Source organism: Leptonychotes weddellii, chromosome 6 (assembly GCF_054177405.1).
Source record: "Leptonychotes weddellii isolate Sample4059 chromosome 6, ASM5417740v2, whole genome shotgun sequence".
Classification (NCBI taxonomy): domain Eukaryota; kingdom Metazoa; phylum Chordata; class Mammalia; order Carnivora; family Phocidae; genus Leptonychotes; species Leptonychotes weddellii.
In genome coordinates, this window is record NC_138374.1 from 642,643 (window position 1) to 665,043 (window position 22,401).

The window sequence follows — 22,401 nt, forward strand, 5'->3', positions numbered from 1 at the left end:
GCGCAGCTCTCTCCACACTGACACGTGCATGCCACCATGGTGTCCTCACAAGTGGCCAGCACAGCGTGGAAACTGCATCGCCTGCACGCGGGAAGAACGAGGGCCGGGTAGGGGGCTCTCGCGGGAAGAACGAGGGCCGGGTAGGGGGCTCTCGCGGGGGCACAGGGTCGGGACACCGGGGAAGGACCGCCGGCCGGGGCCTCCGCCGGGCGCCTCCACAACTCCTCCCAGGCAGGACGTACCCTTGAGCTTGCTCTGCAAGTGTTTATGTATCGGCCCCATTTCCATGTTCCAAAGGCAAAAAAGCACAGCAACTGCATCTGTGTTTTTTTTAGCTGAGGCACCGCCGGCTTGGAAACATCTTTTCCACCTATTTTAAATTGACCACAATCCCTCTTCCATTTTTCCACCGAGACACGCACACACGGCAAGAGTGACAGCCTCCGGGTCAGCTAGCAGCCGCCTCACAGACCCCTCTTCCCTCGTGGGAAGGCAGGAAGACCGCTCCCTCCACCCGCCCCAACGTGGCAGCAGCGCGATTAATGACCACTGTTCGCTTCTGGAGGCAAAGCAAAGTGCCAGGTTCTTCCGACTGGAGAGCAGAATGCGGACCACCGCTAACTAGACAACCCGCGGAGCAGAACGTGTACTCGGTGCAGAGGAAGGGACGGTCAGGGAGCAAGGCTTCCACGTCATTGCCCGGCCATGGCTCCGCTCACACACTTGCTGGGACAGAGCTGCGAGGCTGCAGGGCACGGGGCGGAGGGCGCATCCCAAACCGTCAGGCAGGCAGAGGCCAGGGGCAAAGTCTTAACCAGGTTAACTTGGAAACTTCCATTGGTTACCAAGAAACCTGGTGCATCTCCAATCCACCTGGTAATGCCTCTCTGTGTGAGCAGTGCCTGGGCCAGCCTGGACGTCGTGCTTGGGCACCGTGTCCCCCTGCCTCGGGCGCCGTGTCCCCCTGCCTCGTCCCCCTGCCTCGGGCGCCGTGTCCCCCTGCCTCGGGCACCGTGTCCCCCTGCCTCGGGCACTGCTTACCACTGACTTGGTCTCCTCATTTGATTCATTAGCTTGAGAAACAGAAGGACCAAGCAAGGGCCACGTGCCACCCTGCCTGGCTCTGCAATGTTCTCCTGGGTCACAGGAGGGGTCTCTGCCAGCGTGGCTGCTGCCCTCCTGGCAGTGAGGGGTGGGGGGTCCGGGAGGCACGTGGGGTCCTGGCGTCCCGGTAGCTCGCAAATGCCTAACAGCGCCTGTCAACACTCTGTCAACCCGTCCCATCCACGGAAACAAGCTGCATTTCTGCTTGAATCTGCACCCCTCCGCGTCCTCCCTGCCCTCAACACGAGGCCACACGAGGCCACACGTGGCCGCCCGCCTGGTCAGGTACTTGTTGAACTGCATTTTCTGTTCCGACTTATTTCCTGCCTGTTTTCTTTTCAGTTTCTTGCTGCTTTCTTCTTGAATCCCAGGAGCCTCCCTAGGAACCGGTGAGAATCCACCGTCTGGTCCGTGGCTGGTGTCTCCAGGCCGTTCACGGGGCCTTCTGCTGTGAGTGAGCTTTTACCCTTGTGCGGGCGGGTGCGTCGTCCCCGAAGACCTGCCCAGCCCCGGGCCGAGGATGGCTCTCCTTCTTCCATCCTCACGTCAGCCTCCAATCCAACTGGAATCACAGTGTGACGTCAGGAACTCAGGGTATTGATTTTCCCGGCGGTCGACTGAAAGCTCCATTTGTTAAACATTCAATCCTCTTCCCAGTCAGTTCGTGGAGCATGAAATTCCCCAAATCATGCAGGCCTTTCTGAGGCCCTGCGTCCTTCTCTGCACACCGTCACCGACCCGCACACCTGTAAGCAGTAAATCTTTCCACAGGGACGCCCTTCCTGCGGACAGTTCCTTCAAAAACGTACCAGCTATTTTCATATTTCTCTCCCATTCTAATCACTGTATCATCTAGTTACATTCCACAAAACATCCTGTTTCCTTCTTAGTTGGAATAACTTTCAACTTATACATGAATTTGAGAACGAAGGACATATTTAACGGATTAGTGCAGACGACCGGCAGTTTCCTTTACTTGTTATAAATTAAACTTTTCTATCGAGGAAATACCGCTCAGGAATAGAAGTGTCAGGGGTGCTGGTGGGGCGCCTGCTGACCCAGCCCACGCGCTCACCAGCGTGCCCAGGACCGCTGCCGCCGCCCCTCCTTCCCTCCCTCGGCCCCGCACGGGACTCCTGTCGGCAAGAAGCCCACCACCTCTCCTGTCCTGGAGAGACTAAAGCTTCTTCTGCTGTTAAACATCTTCAGAAAAGAAAACTCCTTATAGAACGTGTGTAGGGCGCCTAGAAAGGTCTCAGGGCGTCCCCACATCAGGACACCTGCAACACGGGCTTCCCGGTCCCCAGCCTCGCGGACGGGGGTGGGGGGCAGGTCAGGTGCACAGCAGACCCAACAGGAAAGAAGGCTGTCCCAGCCCCGAGAACCAAGGGCCCCTCACACGGTCCTGGTGCTGCCGCGGGCAGGCCCTCCTGGGGCCAGGTACACGCGGACAGAACACAATTGTTGGGGTTCAATCACATTGTTTTTAAAAACCCGAACCAGCACCGTTCACAGCTTATTACGGGGACTGATTTCTGTTTTCTGAGGTCACACAGAGATGCCTGTTGCCCCGAGGGCACTGTCCCCAGGAATTCCCGCATGAGGCGGGTGCCCCAAGGAGGCACAGGGTCCCCTCAGCAAAATGCAATTCTGCGTGTGGTACCGGGAGGTGGCTGCTCTCTGTGCCCGGCTCCGTGATCCCACCAGAACTGCCCAGCCTCCGGTCTCAGGGCCCCACTGTTACCCCCACGCCGCCCCTCACCTGCTTCTCCCCAGGCAGCCCACTCCCGGTGAGGCTCCCTCACCAGAGGCAGAGCCTCCTGGCCAGGCTGGCTCGTTGGGCATCGTTCCGCCAAGGCCTGCAGATACAAAGGCCGGGTGGGCGCCGTCAAGGTCAAGGGGTCTCTGGGGTCAGAAGGAATGCTGTTCACAGGACGGTTTCCAAACGCTCTTCTGCTGCCCACACTGGGCGCTGGCTGGTCGCTGGGAGTGGGCGAGCACATGGCGAGCAGAATGTCAGCACCGCGCCTGGGGCCCCGGGGGCCACGCACCATGGCCCCGTCCCAGCCAGCACGCATGACCTCACGCCTCGCAAACGCATTTCTCCTTTCTTTTTTTAAAACTTTTTATATTTTTGAGAAAAACTAAACCAAAGCACATTCCGGCTTGCTCTTGCTGAAGGGAGGAGTGCGGTCCTGCTCCCGCCAAGGGTCAGAGCATCTACACGTTTTAACGATTCGTCAGCTTCTGTCTGCTAAAAAGCACAGAACACGCGCCCTCCTTGAGGCGGCTCCGGAGAACGCGACCGCGGTCAGACTCACGACCCCGCTCTCTCTGCACGTTTGCTCCTGGGGGACTGCAAGCCCGGAGCTTGAGGGAAACTGTGTAACCGCAGAAACGTGACGCGGAGATCCATGTGTGTACTGTGTACGTGGCGTACAGACGTGTTCTGTACGTGTAGATGCTGCACACGTGTGGGGCGTGTGCACACGCGTCACGTGTGTGCGGAGTCCATTTCTTACCAAGGATTCTTCCCCCGTCCCCGCAGCCTTAGGAGACTAATCAGAGCAGGGAAGACAGTCCCCACGTGCCCGTGGACCCCTAGCCGTCTGTGAGCCGATACCGTCCCGTTAAGTCTCTGCCCGAAGAAGCGCAATCTGCTCTGTACGAGGTGCTGGAAACCACCGTCAGGCCCCGTGCTGGGCAAGGCAAGCACTTCCCGTGTTCTGGGATCAATGGACGTTCAGAAGGCGTGTGAAGCCACTGGAGTCAGCAGGCCGTTCTGGGTCCAGGACGCGCGGAGGCCGTGGCGGGAGCAACAACTGCCCACAGACAGACGGGACGACAGGAACGAAGGAAGTCAGATCCGAGCCCGGGGGTGCAGCGTGTGGGAGAAGAGCGTCACGGGACAGCAGAGACCCTGGGCTCACGCGCACAGGGCCTCTGGGGGGGCGGGTGCTAGACGCGGGCCGCCCAGGTCCTCATGGGGCTCAAGGCACGGGGCTGAGCCGACAACGGTCCCGGCCTGAGGGGACGGACGCTGAAGCAGAGGGATGCAGGCAGCTGGTGCCCTGGGAATGGACCGTGGAAGCAAACAACCGTCGGCTCATCAGATGGCAGAGCGCATCGGGAGGTAAGTCCCTTCCTCAAAACCCCACAAACTTCCGATTTAATATCTGCCTGAACAAACTCCGAAAAGCTCCAGGGCATCTATGAGAGGAAACGCTCGCTTCCTAAGGCCCTCCTGGATGGCGGGGCCTTTCCCGCCCCCACGGCACACAGGACGCCCTGGCCACGCCGGTCCTGCCCCCGGGGAAGCTGCGCTGACGACAGGGATTCTGTCAGCAGGGCTGGATTCTTGTAATACTATCATTAAAAACCTAAACTATATCACATTTCCATGCCCAGCTCCTTTTGATGGAATGGCCCGCGCTCATCAATAACCACCATCTCCAAAGGTCGCGTGGTGGCGCAAGATGGACGGGCTGTCACGGCCGCAGCAATCACCTGAGTGCCAGGCCCGCGGCCCTCACGGCACTCACTTTTAATTTCAATACAGTGCCATTTGGACCAAGAGAAAAAAGTTGTTTTAAAATTAATTACCTTGTCAGACGCTATTATGATTAAAACGTAGGCCCACATCAATATCATGTGCCTAATTCAAAAACAGAATTACAAGAAAAGCCATAAAAATCAATTTTTTAGGCCTTGGAAACAGAGTCTCGTTCTGTTTTGACAGGCGATTTCATTATGTGACAGGCCACGCGGACACATGCGCAGAAAGGGGCCGCGCACTCATGTCTCGAGGACAAGTGACGCCCACCCTCCCAGGATGGAGACGTTGTTCCCTGAAGGGAGTCGTGACTTCAACTGTCGGACACCACAGCGTTCCTGGCTGGTGACCTCGGCCCACGTGGCACAGGAAGCGCCAAGGATGCGCAGACTGCGTGTCGCCCCGAGAACCTGGTGTGCGGAGAGCAGGCGGGACGCCGTCAGAGCGCTCCGGCAGGTCCACCACCCCAGGATCGCTCCCTTCCCTTCGCCTTCCTCTGAATCACGGCCCAGGCGGATTCACGCACGAGTGCGAGGTGACCGGCGTCGGCTCCCGTTCCTTGGAGCCGGCAGGGACACCGGCCTCTGCTCACGCGGCTGCATCGCGACACCAGCCGATGAGACCACGGACACCAGGCAGAGCACCTGCGGTTTCGGCCCCACATCCACGCTGCTCTGAGACCATCTCTTCCCCTCCCGAGCAGCGGACGGAGGCTCTTCCATGACCTCACTTTTCACTCTGCCCCAGGGCGCGTGGGGCGCGTGTGGGGCTGGCAGCCCCCACGAGGACAGTCACCTGGGCGGGACGCCTGCCAGCACCAGGGAGCCCAGGGAGGGTGGTCTGTGCACAACGTGGCGGAGGCGGAGACAGGGAAAGCACACAGGGAGCAATCTGTCCGAAGGGCCCGGGCCAGCGTCGGGCAGGCGCAGACACCTGACTGTCCCTTTGGCGTCGGGCAACGTCCCCACAAGCCGCCTGAGGGGCCTCAGTGACAGCCCGCCGACCGGCCCGCTGTGAGCGCTCAGGGCGCAACACACTCCCCAGGGCATCTCGCAGGCCCAGTGCACGGAGGGTGTGACACCTGAGGGGCCCGAGGCGGGAGCTCGGTGGGGCGGCACTGGGCTGCCGTGGCAGCCGTGGAAAGCGCCCCTCGGGCTGTGGGAAGTGTGTGCTGGGACCTCGGCGCGTCCCTGGCTCGAGGGCAGCTTGCTGCTGGTGCTGGGGAGCCCCAGGGGGCACATGAACCCTCAGCCACAGGCGCGGGGTCCACCGGAGTGGCCACAGCACAACGTGGTGGCACGAGGCTGGGCAAAGCTCTAGTTGGTGACACTGGAATCACAAAGTCCGCGGTTTCCCACAATCTCCCCCGTAAACTCTTGCCACGTTTCCAAAATTTGCCTCTTGTCCTCACAGCTGGAGGCCTGAGCCAGCAGTTGGCACGAGGCCGTGAGGCCCTGCTGTGCCAAGAGTGTCTGTCCCCAGATTCTCAGGTCGAGGCCCCGACCCCCGTGCGGTGGGCCACGGGCCAGTCCCACCACTGGGAGCAATGGAGGTGAGATGGGGTCCGAAGGGTGCGGTGCCCTCTGCCTCGTGCAGACAGTGACCGGGCGGCCGTGGGCACGCCAGGCGGTGGCTTCTCAGCAGGACCCAGCGAGCTGGCACGGGATCTCGAGCCTCAAGCAATCGGTGTGTGCTGTGTGAGCCACGGGTCTGTGGCACTTTGCACGGCGAGGTGACAAGATAACCCGAGCCCGTGGGGGCTGCTCGCAGCCCCCGCCCGGGGCCTCAGTGTCTCTGTTGTGCACTGTGACGGGGCTCCTCACGCCGGATTTCCCAGCGACCGAGTCCCTGCTCCTGCCACCACCGTCCTCCAGCAGAAGCATGTGCGGGGCAGGGCATGCGGTGGCAGCTCCCCGTGAGCTCCGGGCTGTGGCTGGTGCGCAGGCTCCTGGCACCAGTCCCTGGTCTCGCCCTGTAAACAGTGTTAAGATAGTAAACACTGAGAACTACTCTCAGACCGCTCAGATGCCACCACGAAACACGTGGACACAGAAGACCCGCAAGCGTCAGGCAGAAGAAACGAGAAGCGGAGCCTCGGAAAGCTGAGCGTGCCTTTAAAACCTTCGCTCCCAGTGCGCGCAGGGAACACGTGGAAATGTGCACCATCTGCGTTCCCTGGGCCGGCGTGAGCACGGATGCTGGCCAGGCCGAGGACGCAGGTGGGCTGCCTGGTCGGAGTGCAGAGTGGCCGGACCACAGCTCGTGACACTGTCCTGTTGGCGAAACACAAGAACAAGCCAAACACCAACCAAGCAGTGGTCGAGCACAAAGCTGGTCAAGACACGGCGTGCCGAGGCCAACGCTGAAGCTGTGGACGGAGGCACCTGGCAGGAGGCCCCGCAGCGACACCTGGGAACATCAGCCGGTGCCTGCGGACTCTCCCACGTGCACGCTGCAGACAGAGACCTGCCCGTGGCGTAGACAGGACATATGGCCAGGGGTGGCGGCAGCCGCCTGAGCGTAGGGAAAGGAGAGCGGGCTCGAGCGCACTGTTTCATTTCCTAACAGAAGGACACAGGAGACGACCACGGACACACGGACGTGACCGAGCCGACCACAGGGCACACCCGTCATCACAGTCATCTACACTTTCTGGATGCTCCACCTGGTTTTCAATGAAATAAAGTGGAGACTGTATCACAAACAGGGTCCGTCATCTGAGACGCACGGAATAATGAGCTCGTTTGTTGGGACTGCAGCTGGACTCCATGCGTCCTCACTGGGCGCGCTCCTACCTGGCGCTGGGAACACGGGGGGGCCCAGAGCCCGCAGGCCGAGCAGGGTCGAGCGCGCCGGCCTGTGCGGCCCCGGACCCCACACCACATCAGCACACACGACAACGGCGACCTCAGCCTCCGGGCGGACGGATGCCCGAGGGGACATGTGTACGTCCTGCTGCCCGCGGGCACTCGGAGCAGGAAACACGGTGGCAAGAAGCAGCTCTGCGGCTGGCCACGCGGAGGGAGTGTCCCGAATGACCCCGGTCTTCAGCGCTGTGCTCGCCTTTGCCTGGAGACGCAGCGGCTTTTCTTCCGCCCGCTGAACAGCCAGGCGAGTTCTGGGAACGGGCTGAAGAGAAACGTTTAGGTTGGAGGGTCTTTGAGCAGTTGACAGCTGACTGATGGCCGCCCGGGAGGCCACAGAGCGGAGCGGTGCGGCGGGGCGCGTCACATCGCCTCTCCCTGGGAAACTAATTGCTCCCGATTGTTCCGAGCAACATTATTTTTCTGGCAATCATTTCCTTTGAATGCCCAAAATGAGCATGAAACAGCTCTTTTGCCCGGACATAAAAGTTAAATGTCCCAATGTTGATCAAATTAACTTGAGCGCCGGGACAATGGACTGTATTTCTGAGAAAATAATGGGGGGACAACGGGGCGCTTCATGCCAGGATTTCACAGTTGTAATGTAGAATGTTCTGTTGAACTAGGCCAGGCCACGTTTCAAAGGGGAGACAGAAGAGCCCTGTCACTTGTGGAAAAAAATCTCATTTCACGGCGGAAAGCTTGGGAAGCCGTCAGGAAGTTCTGGCGCTGGCGGCTCAGGAAGGACGGTGCCCCACGGCCTCTGCTCGTTTAATCCGCAGAACGCACCCCAGGGGCTCAACCGTGCATCACAGAGGTGCAAGCACTCCCGCGGGAGGACAGGTCCCCAGGTGCACACAGAGGCCCCCGCACCGCCTGCCTCCCAGCCTCCCAGCCTGACACTCTTTGTTAATCACGGATGAAAAGCAAAATATTCATGAATTGCACAAAAAACATTAAGATTATTATTTGTAATAAAACCCAGAGGGCCCGCGGGCTGCGCTTTATTGACACTGAGGATCTCATCGTCCGACGTCTCAGATAGGAGTCCTTTCCAGGTGAGCCCAGGCTGGGGTCAGCGTCCACACAGGCCACATCCTGCACGAGGCGCGCCGTGGCACTCACAGTCCACACTGCTGGGGGGTCAAACACTTGTGAAGGGTTTGCACGCTGCAGAGTTTGTCTCTCGGGTTTCTGTAAACTAAGTTTTTATTCTGGAACAATCTTAGGTTTACAGAAAAGTTGCCCATGTAGCACTGGGGGCCTCTGGGTTTTAACCTGGGCTTCCGGCCTCCAGTGCCGGGGGACGGGGACGCCAGGCTGCTGGGGTCTGACGCCACGGGGAGGTGAAGCTGGGACCGGGCGGGCTCCCCTCTCAGGAGCCTCCTTGCTGTCTCCCTGCGTCCCCACAGAGCACGGCGGACAATGCTCCCCGAGGTTCCCAACGCTGTGAAAGGGACACTGTTGGTGGCGGCGTCCATTCAAGGGCCCGCGTGGCATTGTCCTTCCAATCGGCAGAGCAGAATGCAGTCTGCTGGTGGCTGCCAAAAGGTTAGCCGCCCCGATGAAAGGACAGCCCGTTATTCACCGCTCCTACAGAGCTGCCCTTTGTGCTGGGCGGCCCAGCCCTGCACGGTGGAGGTCCGGATCTGCGGCTGGCTGAGCTCCCCACAGAAGCGATTCATGGGAATGCAAAGTCGCAAAAGAGGGCCCCGAAACCCAGAGGCTGCTTTCCCGAAGGCTGTGGAGGAACGACAGTGGGGCCATGACACGCTGCAACGGCAAACCCCACCGACAGCCTGACTACAGTCACCGAGACCAGACTGTTCAGGGCTGTGTCCTGGCCCCAGACTCCACGGGAGGTCCCGGCGAGCGGGGGCAGCCCACACAGAACCCGTCAGGCCGCGAGACCCACACAGGCTGCGGCTTGGAGCAGGGCTCGCTGGCCCGCCCACAGCACCCCAGCCAGGCAGCTCAGTGTGGGGAGCCAGCCCACGGCCGCCTCGAGGTGAGCCCTCCCCAGAGGGCCCTCCCTCGCACGTCCCTGTCTTCCTGGCCCCCTCCAGCTGGACGGCCAGGCCAGCGCCCACCTGAGGGCTTCCACCTGCACTGACGTGGCGCTGAGGAGGCCTGCATGTTGGGGGCCCTCCAGAGTGGGCGTGGCTGAGAACAGGATGGGGGGAGCCCCACCACGGGTGGCCACGGGCCGGCATGCTGGGATGCAGCACCAGGACCCACCCAGCGTGCCCAGACCTCAGGCTGGCTCAGGCCTCTACAGCCCTCCAGCACCCAGGCACCAGTCCCACCTCTGAGCCCCATTCAGCCCGGGCCTGGGAGGCCAGGGGAGGCCCCTGAAGAGCAGCCACCCAGAACCTGTCTGGGCTGAGGTCCAAAGCCCTCAGTGTGCAGGAGCAACAGATGCAACCAAGCCGCGTCTCACACTCACAGTTCCTCCGTGTGGACCTGGCAGGAGGCAGCGGGAGCCCTAGAGGTGAACCGGTGGCCACCGTCCCACACCAGATAGCACAAGGACGAAAGCCAACTCCCTGTCCAGAGCGCGTCCCTACTGAGCCCCGTAAGCAATCCAGAAGGATCGTGCATGGGGTGGGTGAGGCCCCACGCAGGCCGGGGCCAGGGCTGAGCTCGGGGCAGGGTGGAGCGGTGCTGGGTGCAGGCGGGAGGGTCAAAGGTCAGAGTCTAAGTCCTTGGCACAGGGGCAGAGGTGGGGTGGGGCAGGGCCCCCGGGGAAAATTTGAGATTGCCTGGGCAGAAATGGGGAGACCCCATCCGGGAGTGATAGCTCCCCCAGGGCCAAGTGGGTTGCTGACGTCCCTCAGGCCATGCAAGCTGGCAGGGGAAGGCTTGATCTGAGGACCGGGCAGAACCAGACAGCCCCATGGACTCGGGCGCCGAGGCTCCAACTAAGCAAAGGTTCATCTGCAAACCAAGAGAGATGCTGATGCTGGTCCAGGACCAAACATACCCTGTTGTTAATCACGGTATGAGGGGCTGCCTTTCTTTCCCAGATGCCCCCCAGCCCTGACCCTGGGGAAGGTCACACAGCGTGGTCATGGATGGGTGGCAGGCCTCGTGGGGTCCAGGGTAGGAGGTCCTGAACACCGGCCAAGAGGGAGCTCAAGGAGCAGAGGAGTGAGGACAGGCTGGCTGGAGTCTGGGCAGGAGGGGCACAAGACCACCGGGACCCCCGCCCCCAGGCCCTGGGCTGCAGAGAGACAGAGCCAGGAGAGCTGAGCTCGCGCACCCACGGCTGCTCCCAGGTGCCGCCACCCCGAGCCCAGCAGCACCATGGGAAGGCTCGCCTGTGGCCAGCAGAACGTGCGCACCGGCCTCTCCGAGCCCCTGGCTGAAATGCTGTCGCTTCAGCGGACGTCTCCGTACGCTCGCCTGGCTTCCCCACAACATGGGAGGGAGTCAGGCCCCCCCGACCTTCGGGTCTGTCCAGCAAAGGCTGCTCAAGCCTTGGGACCAGGGCTGGGATTTGGGGCAACATTTGCAAATTTTGTGTTTTGGCCAATAGGAAAACAACAGACGTGGACGAGTGGCCTAAGAGAGAGAGCCCGACCTTGGAGGAGGTGGGGCGGGAGGGGCCGCACGCGCAGCACCCACCTGTCGAGCACGTAGCCCAGGGCCTTATGCCGGATCCCCGAGTACACCGAAGGGCTTGTCTCCCAGGCGACCAAATTGGAAGCATCATGAAAAAGATGGATGTTGACCAAGTCAAAGGCACTGCAGGGACAGAAGGAGACACGGTGACAGAAGGCTGGCGTTGCGGGGCACCAGCTCCCCGGGGCGATGTGGGGCCAGGGCCCGAGGGTCACAGTGGGCAGGGCCGCCTGCGCCCACTCCTGTCCTCCTCGGCTGCTCCAGGCCCACCCAGAGCACGTCCCCTGCCTGGTCAGAGGGGGACACAGGTGACCTCGGGGTCAGCCCTTAAATACGTCCGACCAACTGAGAAGGGCTGTTTCCTGACAAAGAAAGAGATGTGACCTGATTGCAGAAACTCTCCTCAACCAGGAGGAAGGAAGAGGAAGGAGGAGGAGAATGGGAGGGAGGGACGGAGGAGGGGGTGGGGGGACGAGAGAGAAGGAGGGAGGAGGGAGGAGAAAGACAGGAAGCAGCAGGAGGAGACAGCAGACTCCGGGGCCTGGACCCCCGTCACGGGCAGCGGGGGGTGTGGCCCGATGCCGCCCGGAGCCCATCGGCTGCTCCCCATGGGGCCGTGACACGGGAGAGGGGCACGAGGCGGTTCCTTCCACTCGGGAGAAGCCCCCAAGCTCACAGCCCCTCCGGGAGGCCCCGCGGCAGGGAATCCGCTCGGCATGGACGCGCGCGGTGAGGCCAGAATTCGGCCGGCAGCCCTCCCACCCCACGGAGAGCTCCTGGGCGTCACCACAGACGTGTCACCTCACAAGGTCGGTCGTCACAGTGCCAGGACCGCGAGGCCGAGGACCCTGTGAAACGCGTGTGCCAAGCTCACGACCGTCCCCCGGGCGGCAGGAGGGCAACGGAAGCAAATCCTCTCAGCCACACGGCGACCCGAGGACCCTCCCTGGCGCCCACGCTGCGGTGGCCAGCGAGGCATGAGCGCGGGCAGAGGGCACTGGCCGGATTCTGTTGGAGAGTCTGCAGCTCCTCCCCCCTGGCCCGGGCAGAGCCGCCCGAAGGCCACAGGGAGGGCACTGTGCCAACCGCAGGGGCGGCTGAGGGCCTGCCCGGGATGGGACACCCGGCAGGCACTCACTCAGCGCCCCCACCCCTGGCCGGACGTGCCCTCAGCTGACAGAAGGCCTTCCCACGGCCACTGACGGGACGCATGCGGCTCTAGGACCCTAAGGCCCGTGGTCCCAGGGAGCTCAGGGGAGGAGAGCAGGTGCGAGAATCTGAAGATTCCACTGAGGCAGCAAGGGCCGCCCCAGACGGAGAGCCAGCCCACAGGCAGGCCAGGCCCGAGGGTCGACTTGGGGAGGGTCTGCCAGCCCTGTGCTTGGTGCCCACTGCGGCTGACCGTGGCCTGCGGAGGGCTGCCTGGGTGGCACTCGGACGCCTGTGCCCATGGGAGGAGGCGGTGGGGCCTGAGTTGTGCCTGAGCTGGGACCCCAGGCAACAGGACGGTGTCACACGGAGTCTCCGAAAACAAAGCGGGCCGAAGACTGGTGGGCAGCTTATGACTGGATGTGCGGCCACACCACACAAAAGCCAGGGAAAACGTTCCGAAGTTTACGTAGCAAGGTGACAGTCGCCACGATAAACGTACCAGTCTGCAACGCACCATCTTGTCCGCACGAAGCCTTTTCTCGACCATTTGCACTGAAAAACAAACAGGTTGCGCAGATGAGCCAGCTTAAAAGAGGAAGGGGACAGACACCCAAGACGCTTTTTCAATCAGGAAGAGCAACGCTCATCCTTCCGCCGAAGGCCTTCTGCTCACAACCCAAGTGTGCGCCTCGTAAGCGTCCCACACGAAGCTCGCCAGGGCGCCTCACGCTCAGCGCACGGAAAAGGTAGGGAACGGCGCGGTCAGCGTTACCTTCTGGGTGAGGATGCCCCGGCTGAGCAGAGGAGGCCTGCACGCGCCTGCCAAGGCCCTGCCTGGAGCTGCCCACTAGCGGGGACATGCTGGGCCCTGGCGGACGAGAGCCTGTCAGCAGGGAAGGGTGTTGGACCAAAGAAACCCGCTTTTTATTTCTGCTACACTTGCCCTAAGAGCAGCCTGTGTTCTAGAAGCTGGGAGGAGGGTCCCTGGCTTCCCACACTCCTCTTGCTGGTTGAAGGGGACGTGAGGGGCAGGACGCCACACCCGCACCCTTTCCAGGGCTGCTTCGCTAGCGGGGGAGAGACCCGCCGCGCTGACACGTCCCTCATCCAGTGCAGGTGACCGGCTTGTCCTGTGTGCTCACACCGGCGGGGAAGGGGTGCTGCACTGTGTCTCGCTGCCCCACACACGAGCCATGCCCAGCAGGGCCATCGAGCACGGCAGACGGTCTGTGGTGTCTGGATTTATTCCATTTCAGTAGCCACGCTGGACGGGGCAGCTCACAGCCCAGGCAGTGGGAGTGGGGCTCCTGCTCACATGCCCCGCGAGCCCCAGGAGGCACTGGGGAGACCTCCCTGAACCCCCAGTTTTCAAACACTTCAGAAAGCTGGACAGACATGTGCAGTCCCCCCCGAGCCCCGGGGGCACGTCCCTCCGCTGTGCCGGCAGGAGCAGCTCGGGGGACGGAGGGGGAGGGCGGGAGGATGGCCGTGGTGACGCACGTGTCCTCGGGGGCCTGGGCTCACGGTGCCCGTGGTAACCATGTGGATCCAGGGTGGAGCGCTGACAGAAAGCGCTCCCTGGGGAGTCCAGAATCACAGGGGCTCTAGACACTTACCTAATGCGAATAATTCAGTGGCTAAAACCCCTGCTTGACCCCACATCCCCCTCAGGCACTGTCCCCCCGTTGTTTCCCTCCTGACCAGCTTCACAAGGTGTCCGGCTTGGTTCCTATGGTGACGCCCTGCTGGGGGGGGCGGTGCTGTCTTCAAGGTCACCACAACCTCCAGGTGCAAACGCCGCAGCTCTGGAGCCTCCGCCCCCGCTGCCACCAAGCTCACCAGGCTGAGCCAAACGCCCACTGGCCCTGACCTGGGTTTTCCCTCGTCTCACGCACAGTCGCTGATGCTCTGCCAGCTCCGGTCTTTGCTCTCCCCACGCAGCCACAGGGCCCGGGGTGCGCGTGCGAGGGGAGGACGGGGGCGCCCGCCCTGCTTCCACAAGAGCAGCATGGCCGGGACAGATGCTCGACGCGAGACCCCACGCCCCAGCCCAGTGCCAAGCCGTGCTGCTGAGACCCAAGCTGAATTTGACCCGACCACCTCGGATCTCACGGCCATTAAAATTGGAAGGCATTTGTGAATTTAATATAATTAGCCAAGAATTAATGATGGTTCTCAATTGTCAATTACGTGTTAGGTAAGGGCTCTCTGCGTATGGACACCGCACACGTATCTTCAGTAACTGTGCATGCGTGTATCTTTTTTTAGACATTGAAACTGTCCACAGTAATGGGGCATTTTTAACATTATTAATAGAATACGTACATAAAGCATGAGTTAATTTGTTTCTTTTTTATATAATATAGATTTGTAATAATTGTAATTGTAGGATTCTAACTAGATTTAAGATTTTTAACTATGTCGCAAATAAACCTCAAAAAAGCTTAACAATGTAACATTATTACACCCAAATATTTTAACTAAACGTTTGTAGAAAATACGTTACTTCTGAAGTAAGTTCATCATTATAATTACAAATGTGTTTAGGCTGCATTTCCAAGTAATTCCCAGGATGAAAAAGTGGGGCTAGAGCCTGGGACATCCTGACATGTGGGAGCCTGGGCTCCGCAGGGAATCACGTGTCCTCGGGCGGCACTGGGCTGCACCGGGGGTCCTTCCAGAAACCGCCTTCCTCACCCCTGGTGTGCCCCCCGTCCTTCTACCCGAGGGCTGGGCAGGTGGTCATGACAAGCACGCCAGATTCAGGGTGCAGCACCAGGGCTGAACACGGTCACCTGCCCGAGACCACCGGCTCCTTGCAGAAGGAACCAGAACTGGAATTTCCCTCAGCCCCTTGTCGGGACCGTGCCTTCCCTACTGTGGCTGAGCCCTGACCCAGGGACGCTCACCTGGGCCACGCTGGGACAGGGCAGGGCCAGGAACACACCCCAATCATCAGAAGGGCAAGTGTCTGCCCGGTGAGGCTTCCCGGCATGACATCCTAGTGGAAACGCACACACGCACACGTGCACGCACACATCCACAGCAGTCCTGCACCCGGGAGGGACGGAGATAGGAACCAGTGCCTCCGTCACAGGCTGGGGGTTCCCTCGAATGTCGACTGATCTGCTTCATCCCATGCACGTGCAGAAACTTTCTGGTCACCAGGCACCTTCCGAAACCTCCCTGCGGGCGACCGCGTAGGGACAGCAGCGGCCAGGTGCACGCCCTGCTTGCAGAGAGGCTGTCGCCAGGGAATGAAACCATGTCACACTGGGCGGGGGGGGGGGTGCCACATCGCTCACCTTGCAATATTAAGTCCCTGCTCAGACCCCCTGTTAATAGGATTCCTTTAGCCAGCAGATGGATGGTGAATGCAGGACGGTTCATCCACTAAAGGACGGCATAAATCAGCGCGGAGAAAAGGGAGGCTGTGGGGAGGTTATCCGCACGCAGCCTTGCCCGTGAAAGGCCCGCTTTGGAGCATTAGTGAAATTAATCCATCTTTCATAAGAGCTTGGAGCAGTCCCTGTGATCTATGGTAACAACCAATTTCTCACCACGGGCAAGAGGAAAAAACTGCCTCAGCCCTGATCGACTACACAAATCTGCTTTTTAAAAATGGTCTCACATTATCTGGAGTGCTGCTCCCAGAGGCAGCATTTGAAATTCATGCCGAGCCAAAAGCACCCATAAATCAGCAGAGAAAGTTTTGTTAGTTTTATATGCAGTGAGCTGTAATTATTTGGAATTGCATTATGCCTCCATCATGGTAATTACATTTAGATTATCCTTAAGCGAGGGTAATAAAAGAAGAGAAATCAGGCTTAGACTAATTCCCTCCCCCAAAATGTGTTCAAATAAAGCTAAAGGATTGGCTCAGAGGCCCAAGAGCAGGGCCAGCGCCAGGCGGGCACGCGCCCTGCAGCTCTGCTGCGTGGCACCCCGGGGCCCTGCCCGGCCGCAGCCTCAGGGAACGCAGACCTCTGCACACCTGAAAAACATTACCAATGGGATGCTCGAAGCATCAGGATTTTTGTTAAATAAGTTCTTCCTTCTGTTCACTAAGCCACGCTCACTTCTGCCACATCCACACGTTGACAGACCCCACGGACCAGACACAACTTCTAACGCGGCAACATCACGTCAAACGGAGTAAGGACGGCGGCCCCAGGAAGGCCGGTGTCGCCGCTCTGGGGTCACCCGAGTCCCAGCAACACACTGCTCTCCAGAAGACAGACTGGGATCTGCCCAGTGACACCCCACCTTTCCTTCCAGAAAACCTTTCCCTTGCCTGTGGATGGGACCGTGGTCACCTGGGACGCCCTGCACTCCTTCCACGGGGGAGAGGCGGCCGCTGGCTGTCATCCACCCCCTCGGAGCCACCTCACAGACACTGAGGCCCCTCGGGGCGTCTGCCCTCTGGGGGGTGTGCAGGACGTGGGACGCCATAGCTGAAGCCCTAGACTTCGTCTGACCCCCCCCACGCTGACCCCAAGCCTCCTCACGCACACAGCCTGGGCCAGCAGAGGGAAGGGTCGGGATCCGGGGCCAGGCCGCAGGGCCCCACGCGTGCCGCGGTCTAGGGAGCCAGTTTGCAGATGCCAGGCCCAGAGGACAGCCTGAGGGCCAGGGGGCAGGGAGCCCCTCAGAAGGAGGCCTGCTGTCCTGCAGGGATGGACAGAGCTTTGGGGGCTCAGCAGGCGTCCGGCTCCTCCTGGGGCATCCTGCGTGGGGCACTGCTTTGCTCTCTTTCTTCTAGTGCCAGAGGGACGTGGCACCTGCCACGTAGGTCTCTGGGAGCATCACAGCTCATGGCCGACCGGTTCCGGGGGCCTCCAGGGACCTGGGCTCTGAGGACGAGGATGAGAGAACCTGTGTTGGGAGGAAGAGGGACCTGGGAGGTGAGCACCACACACAAATCCATCACAAACGGAGTGATCGGCGCGTGTCCTGCCCTCGGGGAGTGAGTGTGGGCCGTGCAGCAGACACCAAGCCCCCCGCTGCACGGAGCTCCCCCTGCGCACGCAGAGCTGCTCAGCTCTTCCGCGTGGAGGCTGGGCACCGTGAGCCACTCGCTCTTCAGCAAGCGCCAGTTGACAGCCTTCGGGCGGCCGGACGCTGCCAACAGACGGCATTGCTGGGGGCAGCCTCAGACGTGCCCCCACCCTGCCCTCGTGTCATCACGCCATGGGCCCCCCAGAGTCCTGCCTCTCCCAGGTGCATGGCCCCTCACGTCCACCCCTCTGGGGCACACCCCAGCCAGCCGCCAGGCGCAGGTGAGTGCCCTCCTGGGCTGGGACGTGCTCTGGGCTGAGGACGGAGGAGCCAGGCGACCCGGGGTCTCTGGCACAATCACTCGGGCTGATGAAACAGAGCAGAAGAGGCAGCTGAGAGGAGCCTGGGGGCTTCTCAGCCGCTGGGTGCCATGGGACACCCCTCAGAGAAGACACAGGGGTACCTGCTCCCAAACCTCCCTGAGCACCTGTTAGAGCTTGATCTCCCTGCTGTGGAGAGCTTGCTCTCTCCAGCCCACTGTCCCCACTAGGGCCCGTGGTCACTCTCAGTGGCCCCGCTCAGCTCTGAAGCTGACTCTGTGGCCCTCGGGGTCTCCAAGGGGACAGCAGCCCTGGACGGATGTTCAGGGAGGACTGCCAGGATTCACTCCGCTGCTTCCAGAGCTTTCTGGCCATGCTGCAACGTCAAGAGGAGCAGGGGACAGTGGGGGCTGGGGCAGCCAGGACAGAGGCCGGCCCCCGACACTGCGTCCTTGGCTCAGGGACGAGCAATGAGGCAGCTGCACCCATCCTTCACGGTGTCCGCCACAATTCCCTCACCCCGGGCCTGGGTCATAAACAAGTTAATGCGCTTGCGGCCTTGCTGAAAATCAGCTCCCAGCGCTGGTGGGCGTCTCCACGGACAGTGGGCAGTCCTCATGCAGGGGGACCCGGTGGGGCAATGCTTCTTGCGCTGAGCCGACCTCTGCCACGGCAGGGAGGTGGGCTTCACGGGCGAGTGAAACACACCATCCCAATGCTTCAATCACAGACGCACCCTCCGTCATGACTTCACAGATGACGGAAGGGCACAGCGAGCAACTCTGGGTCAGTGCGTGAATCAGACGGGATTAGCAGGCTCCAAAATGCTGGCAGGCGTGTTTACTAGAACACCCGAATCTAAGATTATCTGTGCAGTGTAATGACTGCATTCAAATAATAAAACCACACAAAAAGGCACCAAAACCCACTGGAAATAGATCAGCACGTCCTGGTTAACTGTCTGAGCGGTGGGTGGTTAAGGAGCCCCTGCTGTCCCCGAGCTTCTGAGCTCCGTGGTGCGGGCACCCCCGGACACGGGAAGGGGGCACCCTCGGCTCTGGTTTTCGGCTGTGCCTCTGGCTGGCAGCACCCGAGGCTTTACCTGTGAGATGCCAGAGGGCCCGCCCAGCCTTCCCAGGGAAGACACGCCCGCGCGCCCCAGCACCGTGGCCAGATCCACCCGCTCCCGTCTAACACTTGCTGGGGGGCCCCTGGCCTCTCCAGGCCCCACAACGAACTGACGATTATCTTCCTGCCTCTCATGGGGAAGGTTACTCTGCCTGGAAATGATGTTAGAAAATGTGATTCGTATAACGACAGACGACGCAGGTCCTCAGTCCCCACCAAACACCACCCAGATGGACCCACGTGGGCCTGAGAACCTCCCAGAAAGACCACCTGCTGCAGCATGCGGCAGCCAGGATGGGACCCCCTCCCCGGAACACGAGGCCTTCAGCTCCGTTTCCTCACTCCCGAGGCGCGTGCTCTGAGGGTAAGTGCGCCGGGGGGCCGGCGGCCGGGACACACCTCGGGGAAGTAGTCCTGCGGAAACTTCTCCTTCTCCAGCATGGGTGTGCTCTCCAGCGTGTCCGAGTAGATCTCTTTGCCAGTGACTTTTTTATACTTCTTGGCTGGAAAAGAGCAGAAGGGTGACATGAATGACCTCACGGCGGAACCCCACCCCGCGGGGAGCGCGGGGAGCCGCGGGGTGGGGAGGACCCGCTGCTCCGGGGGACGCCAGTGGCTCGTAAATTCCCACCCCACGACCTGGAGCCCGACACTCCACTTCGTTATCCCCTAAGAGCTTCCAGCCTGCAGATTTACAAGGGCTAATTGGCATCCTCTGTTAAAACCGTGAATATATTTAGGACGGCTGCAGAATAACCGTTCACTCATACCTTAATACGAATTTACTTAATAACATTGATCTCCTCCTCACATGCACCCGACATCACTCATGTCCAAGGAATAGCAGTTTTTCTGTGAGGCTGAGACACGGAGTACGGCGTGGGCCGCTCCCCAGACCCCACGCCTGGACCAATGCCCCCGCGGACAGGGCTTGGTCTAGACCTTCCACATCCAGGCCCAGGCCTGCTTCTTTCCATCGCTCCACGCTCATGGTGGGGTCTCTCAAGTGGCACCCACAAGATGCCACGCAGGGAGCTCGGGCAGCAGCGGGCCCAGACGGCTGCTCCTGGGCTGGGAACACCTGGGACGAGGTGAAGCTCCCGGCTGTTAGGAGACTGCCAGGGGACAAGGGATGAAGTGTGCTGTCCGTTTCTGTGGTGGTCACGCTCCCTGTCCCCACCTGCAGCTCCTGGAGCACCACGGGCCCCACGGACCCACTGATGGGGGCAGAGAGTGGGAATGAGATACATGGGCAGTGTCTAGTGACAAAGCTCTGGGCACTGCGGGTTTTGGGGGAAAGTGAACCCCAGGTCAAAGCCAAACACTGGTGGGCAAGGACTCTGACAATCTGCCCCACCAGCAGGAGGCAGGATGGGACGTTTGGTGATGGAGGGAAGTGAGGACAGAGCAGTGACGTGGAGCCATCCCCCAAACGCCGAGCTGCACGCTCACTGTGCCCACTGTCTCTCTGGTCTTGCTCCCAAACACGGGGACGATCACCAAGGTGACTGGTGCATGTGGTTCTGTCCCCTCCTCAATCACCATGGCCTCCGAGGCCCGTGCGGGGACACAGGACAAACTCCCTCAGCCAGGAGGCTGGTGCCAGGCGGCAGGTGGGCATGGCTTGTGTCAATGAACAAGTGACCCCCACGTGGCCCACCACGTCCCATTCCCGACACCCACCACCACTGGAAATGGTGCAGAAGTGTGTCCATCGCGGGACACACTTCCTGGAGCTACACATCTGTGTCCGTGGACGGACAGCATTTATCAAATACCGCACCAGGGGGCAGTGTAAGCGCCCATCTGAGAAGGCTGCGGGCCACCTGCCCTGGCACGGGGGGGCTCCGCAGGGGAGCTAACCACTCCCGGGATGGCGGGCCTGGGCGCCCCACCCGCAATGGGACGGTTTTCTCGTGGCCTCGGCCCGCAGTGTGGGCTTCCTGATGTGCCTCACCCTCCTCCCGTCCCTCCCTGGGCCTTCTCGAGCTGCCTCCTTTTGCCACCGACGCCCAGCAAGGGCCCAGCTGTCCCTCCAGCGGTCAGCACCTGGAGCCAAGCCTGAGTCACGACACCGGGCCGCCGGGGGCACCCACTCCTGTGCTGCAGGGGGTGGATGCCCCCAGGACGGACGCCCACGGTCCTCCACAAGCCACGCGGTCCGCAGTGTGTCAAGGGGGAAGGGGAGAAGAGACTGTCGTGGGGAGACAATTCTGCTTCAGATGAAAACCCTCGGCGCCGTAAGAAAGAGGAAGAGGCTGGGGGAGTCAGAGCAAAAGGAGGCCTTCGTGCTTTGTTGAAGAACAGACTTGATTTCTTAGAGCAGTGTCAGGAGTAAGAACACTGAATGGGAAGCGCCCCGCCCTCCCCAACAGTCTGTCCCGCGCTGACACGGCGCGTGTGCTTACGCTGTTACGCGCTGAGGTCCGTACCGGAGGTCAGGGCCCCCTGTGTGCTGCGTGTTCCCAGGGCTCTGACAACTGCGCCGTGTCCTCGGGGCGTCGCCCACTCCCCCGCCCTCCCCAGCCCCTGCAACACAGACCACTTACACCCTCTGTCTCCCGCTTTCCCTTACTGTCCTCTTGCTGCCTTTTCCCACCAGCTTCTTTCACTCAGAAATATGGATTTAAGGTTCTTCTGTCTTTCTGTGGCTTGCTGGCTCATTTCATTTTATTGCTCTGTAATATTCCACTGTGTGGATGGACCACAGTCCACTTATCCATTCACCTAGAAAGGACATATTCTGGTTCCTTCCAGTTTTTGGTAATTATGAATAAAGATATTATAAATATTTCTGTAGGTTTTTGGGTGGACCTAAGTTTCCAACTCCTTCGGGTAACATGCCAAGCAGCAGGATTGCTGGACTGTGCAGTAAGCCTACATTTAGTCTGTAAGAAACTGCCACGCTGTCCAAAGTGGCCACACCATGCTGCATCCCCAGCAGCCGCGGGTGGGAGCTCCTGCTGTTCCTCGTCCTCCTGGCGTCTGGGACCGTCAGCGCTCTGGATGGTGGCCGTTCCAACGGGTGCGTGGTGGTGTCTCCTTACACACGATGTGGAGCCTATTTTCAGTTTGATTTGCCATCCGTACCTCTTCTTGAGTGAGATGTCTGTTGAAATTTTTTAATTAGATTGTTTTCTTATTGTTGAGTTTTAAGAGTTCTTTGCATATTTTGGATTATCAGATGTGTCTCTTGCAAATATTTTCTCCCAGTCCATGGCTTGTCTTTCCATTCCCTTCACAGTGTTTTGTGCAGAGATTTTTAACTTTAACAAAGTCCAGCACATCAATTTTCCTCATGGACTGTGGTGCTGTATTTAAAAAGTCATCACCGGGATGCCTGGGTGGCTCAGTCGTTAAGCGTCTGCCTTCGGCTCGGGTCATGATCCCAGGGTCCTGGGATCGAGCCCCACATCAGGCTCCCTGCTCCACGGGAAGCCTGCTTCTCCCTCTCCCACTCCCCCTGCTTGTGTTCCCTCTCTTGCTGTGTCTCTCTCTGTCAAATAAATAAAATAAAATAATAAAATAATAAAATAAAATAAAATAATAAATAAAATAAAATAATAAAATAAATAAAATAAAATAAAAGTCATCACTAAACCCAAAGTCACGTACCATTTCTGCGTTACCTTCCAGGCATTTTATACTTTCATACCTT

The 22,401-nt window shown here is 60.1% G+C and overlaps 1 protein-coding gene across 1 annotated transcript in view; it reads right to left on the minus strand.

Moving 5' to 3' along the window:
* Positions 1–22,401, minus strand: part of INPP5A (inositol polyphosphate-5-phosphatase A) — a 167,131-nt gene that overhangs the window by 30,175 nt on the left and 114,555 nt on the right. Inside the window, exons 6-9 of the mRNA XM_081822987.1 lie at positions 19,143–19,246; positions 12,797–12,849; positions 11,149–11,268; positions 9,118–9,262 (exon numbers count right to left, since the gene is read on the minus strand). Of these exons, the coding sequence (XP_081679113.1) occupies positions 9,118–9,262; positions 11,149–11,268; positions 12,797–12,849; positions 19,143–19,246 (422 nt within the window). The remainder of the gene's footprint in view (positions 1–9,117; positions 9,263–11,148; positions 11,269–12,796; positions 12,850–19,142; positions 19,247–22,401) is intronic.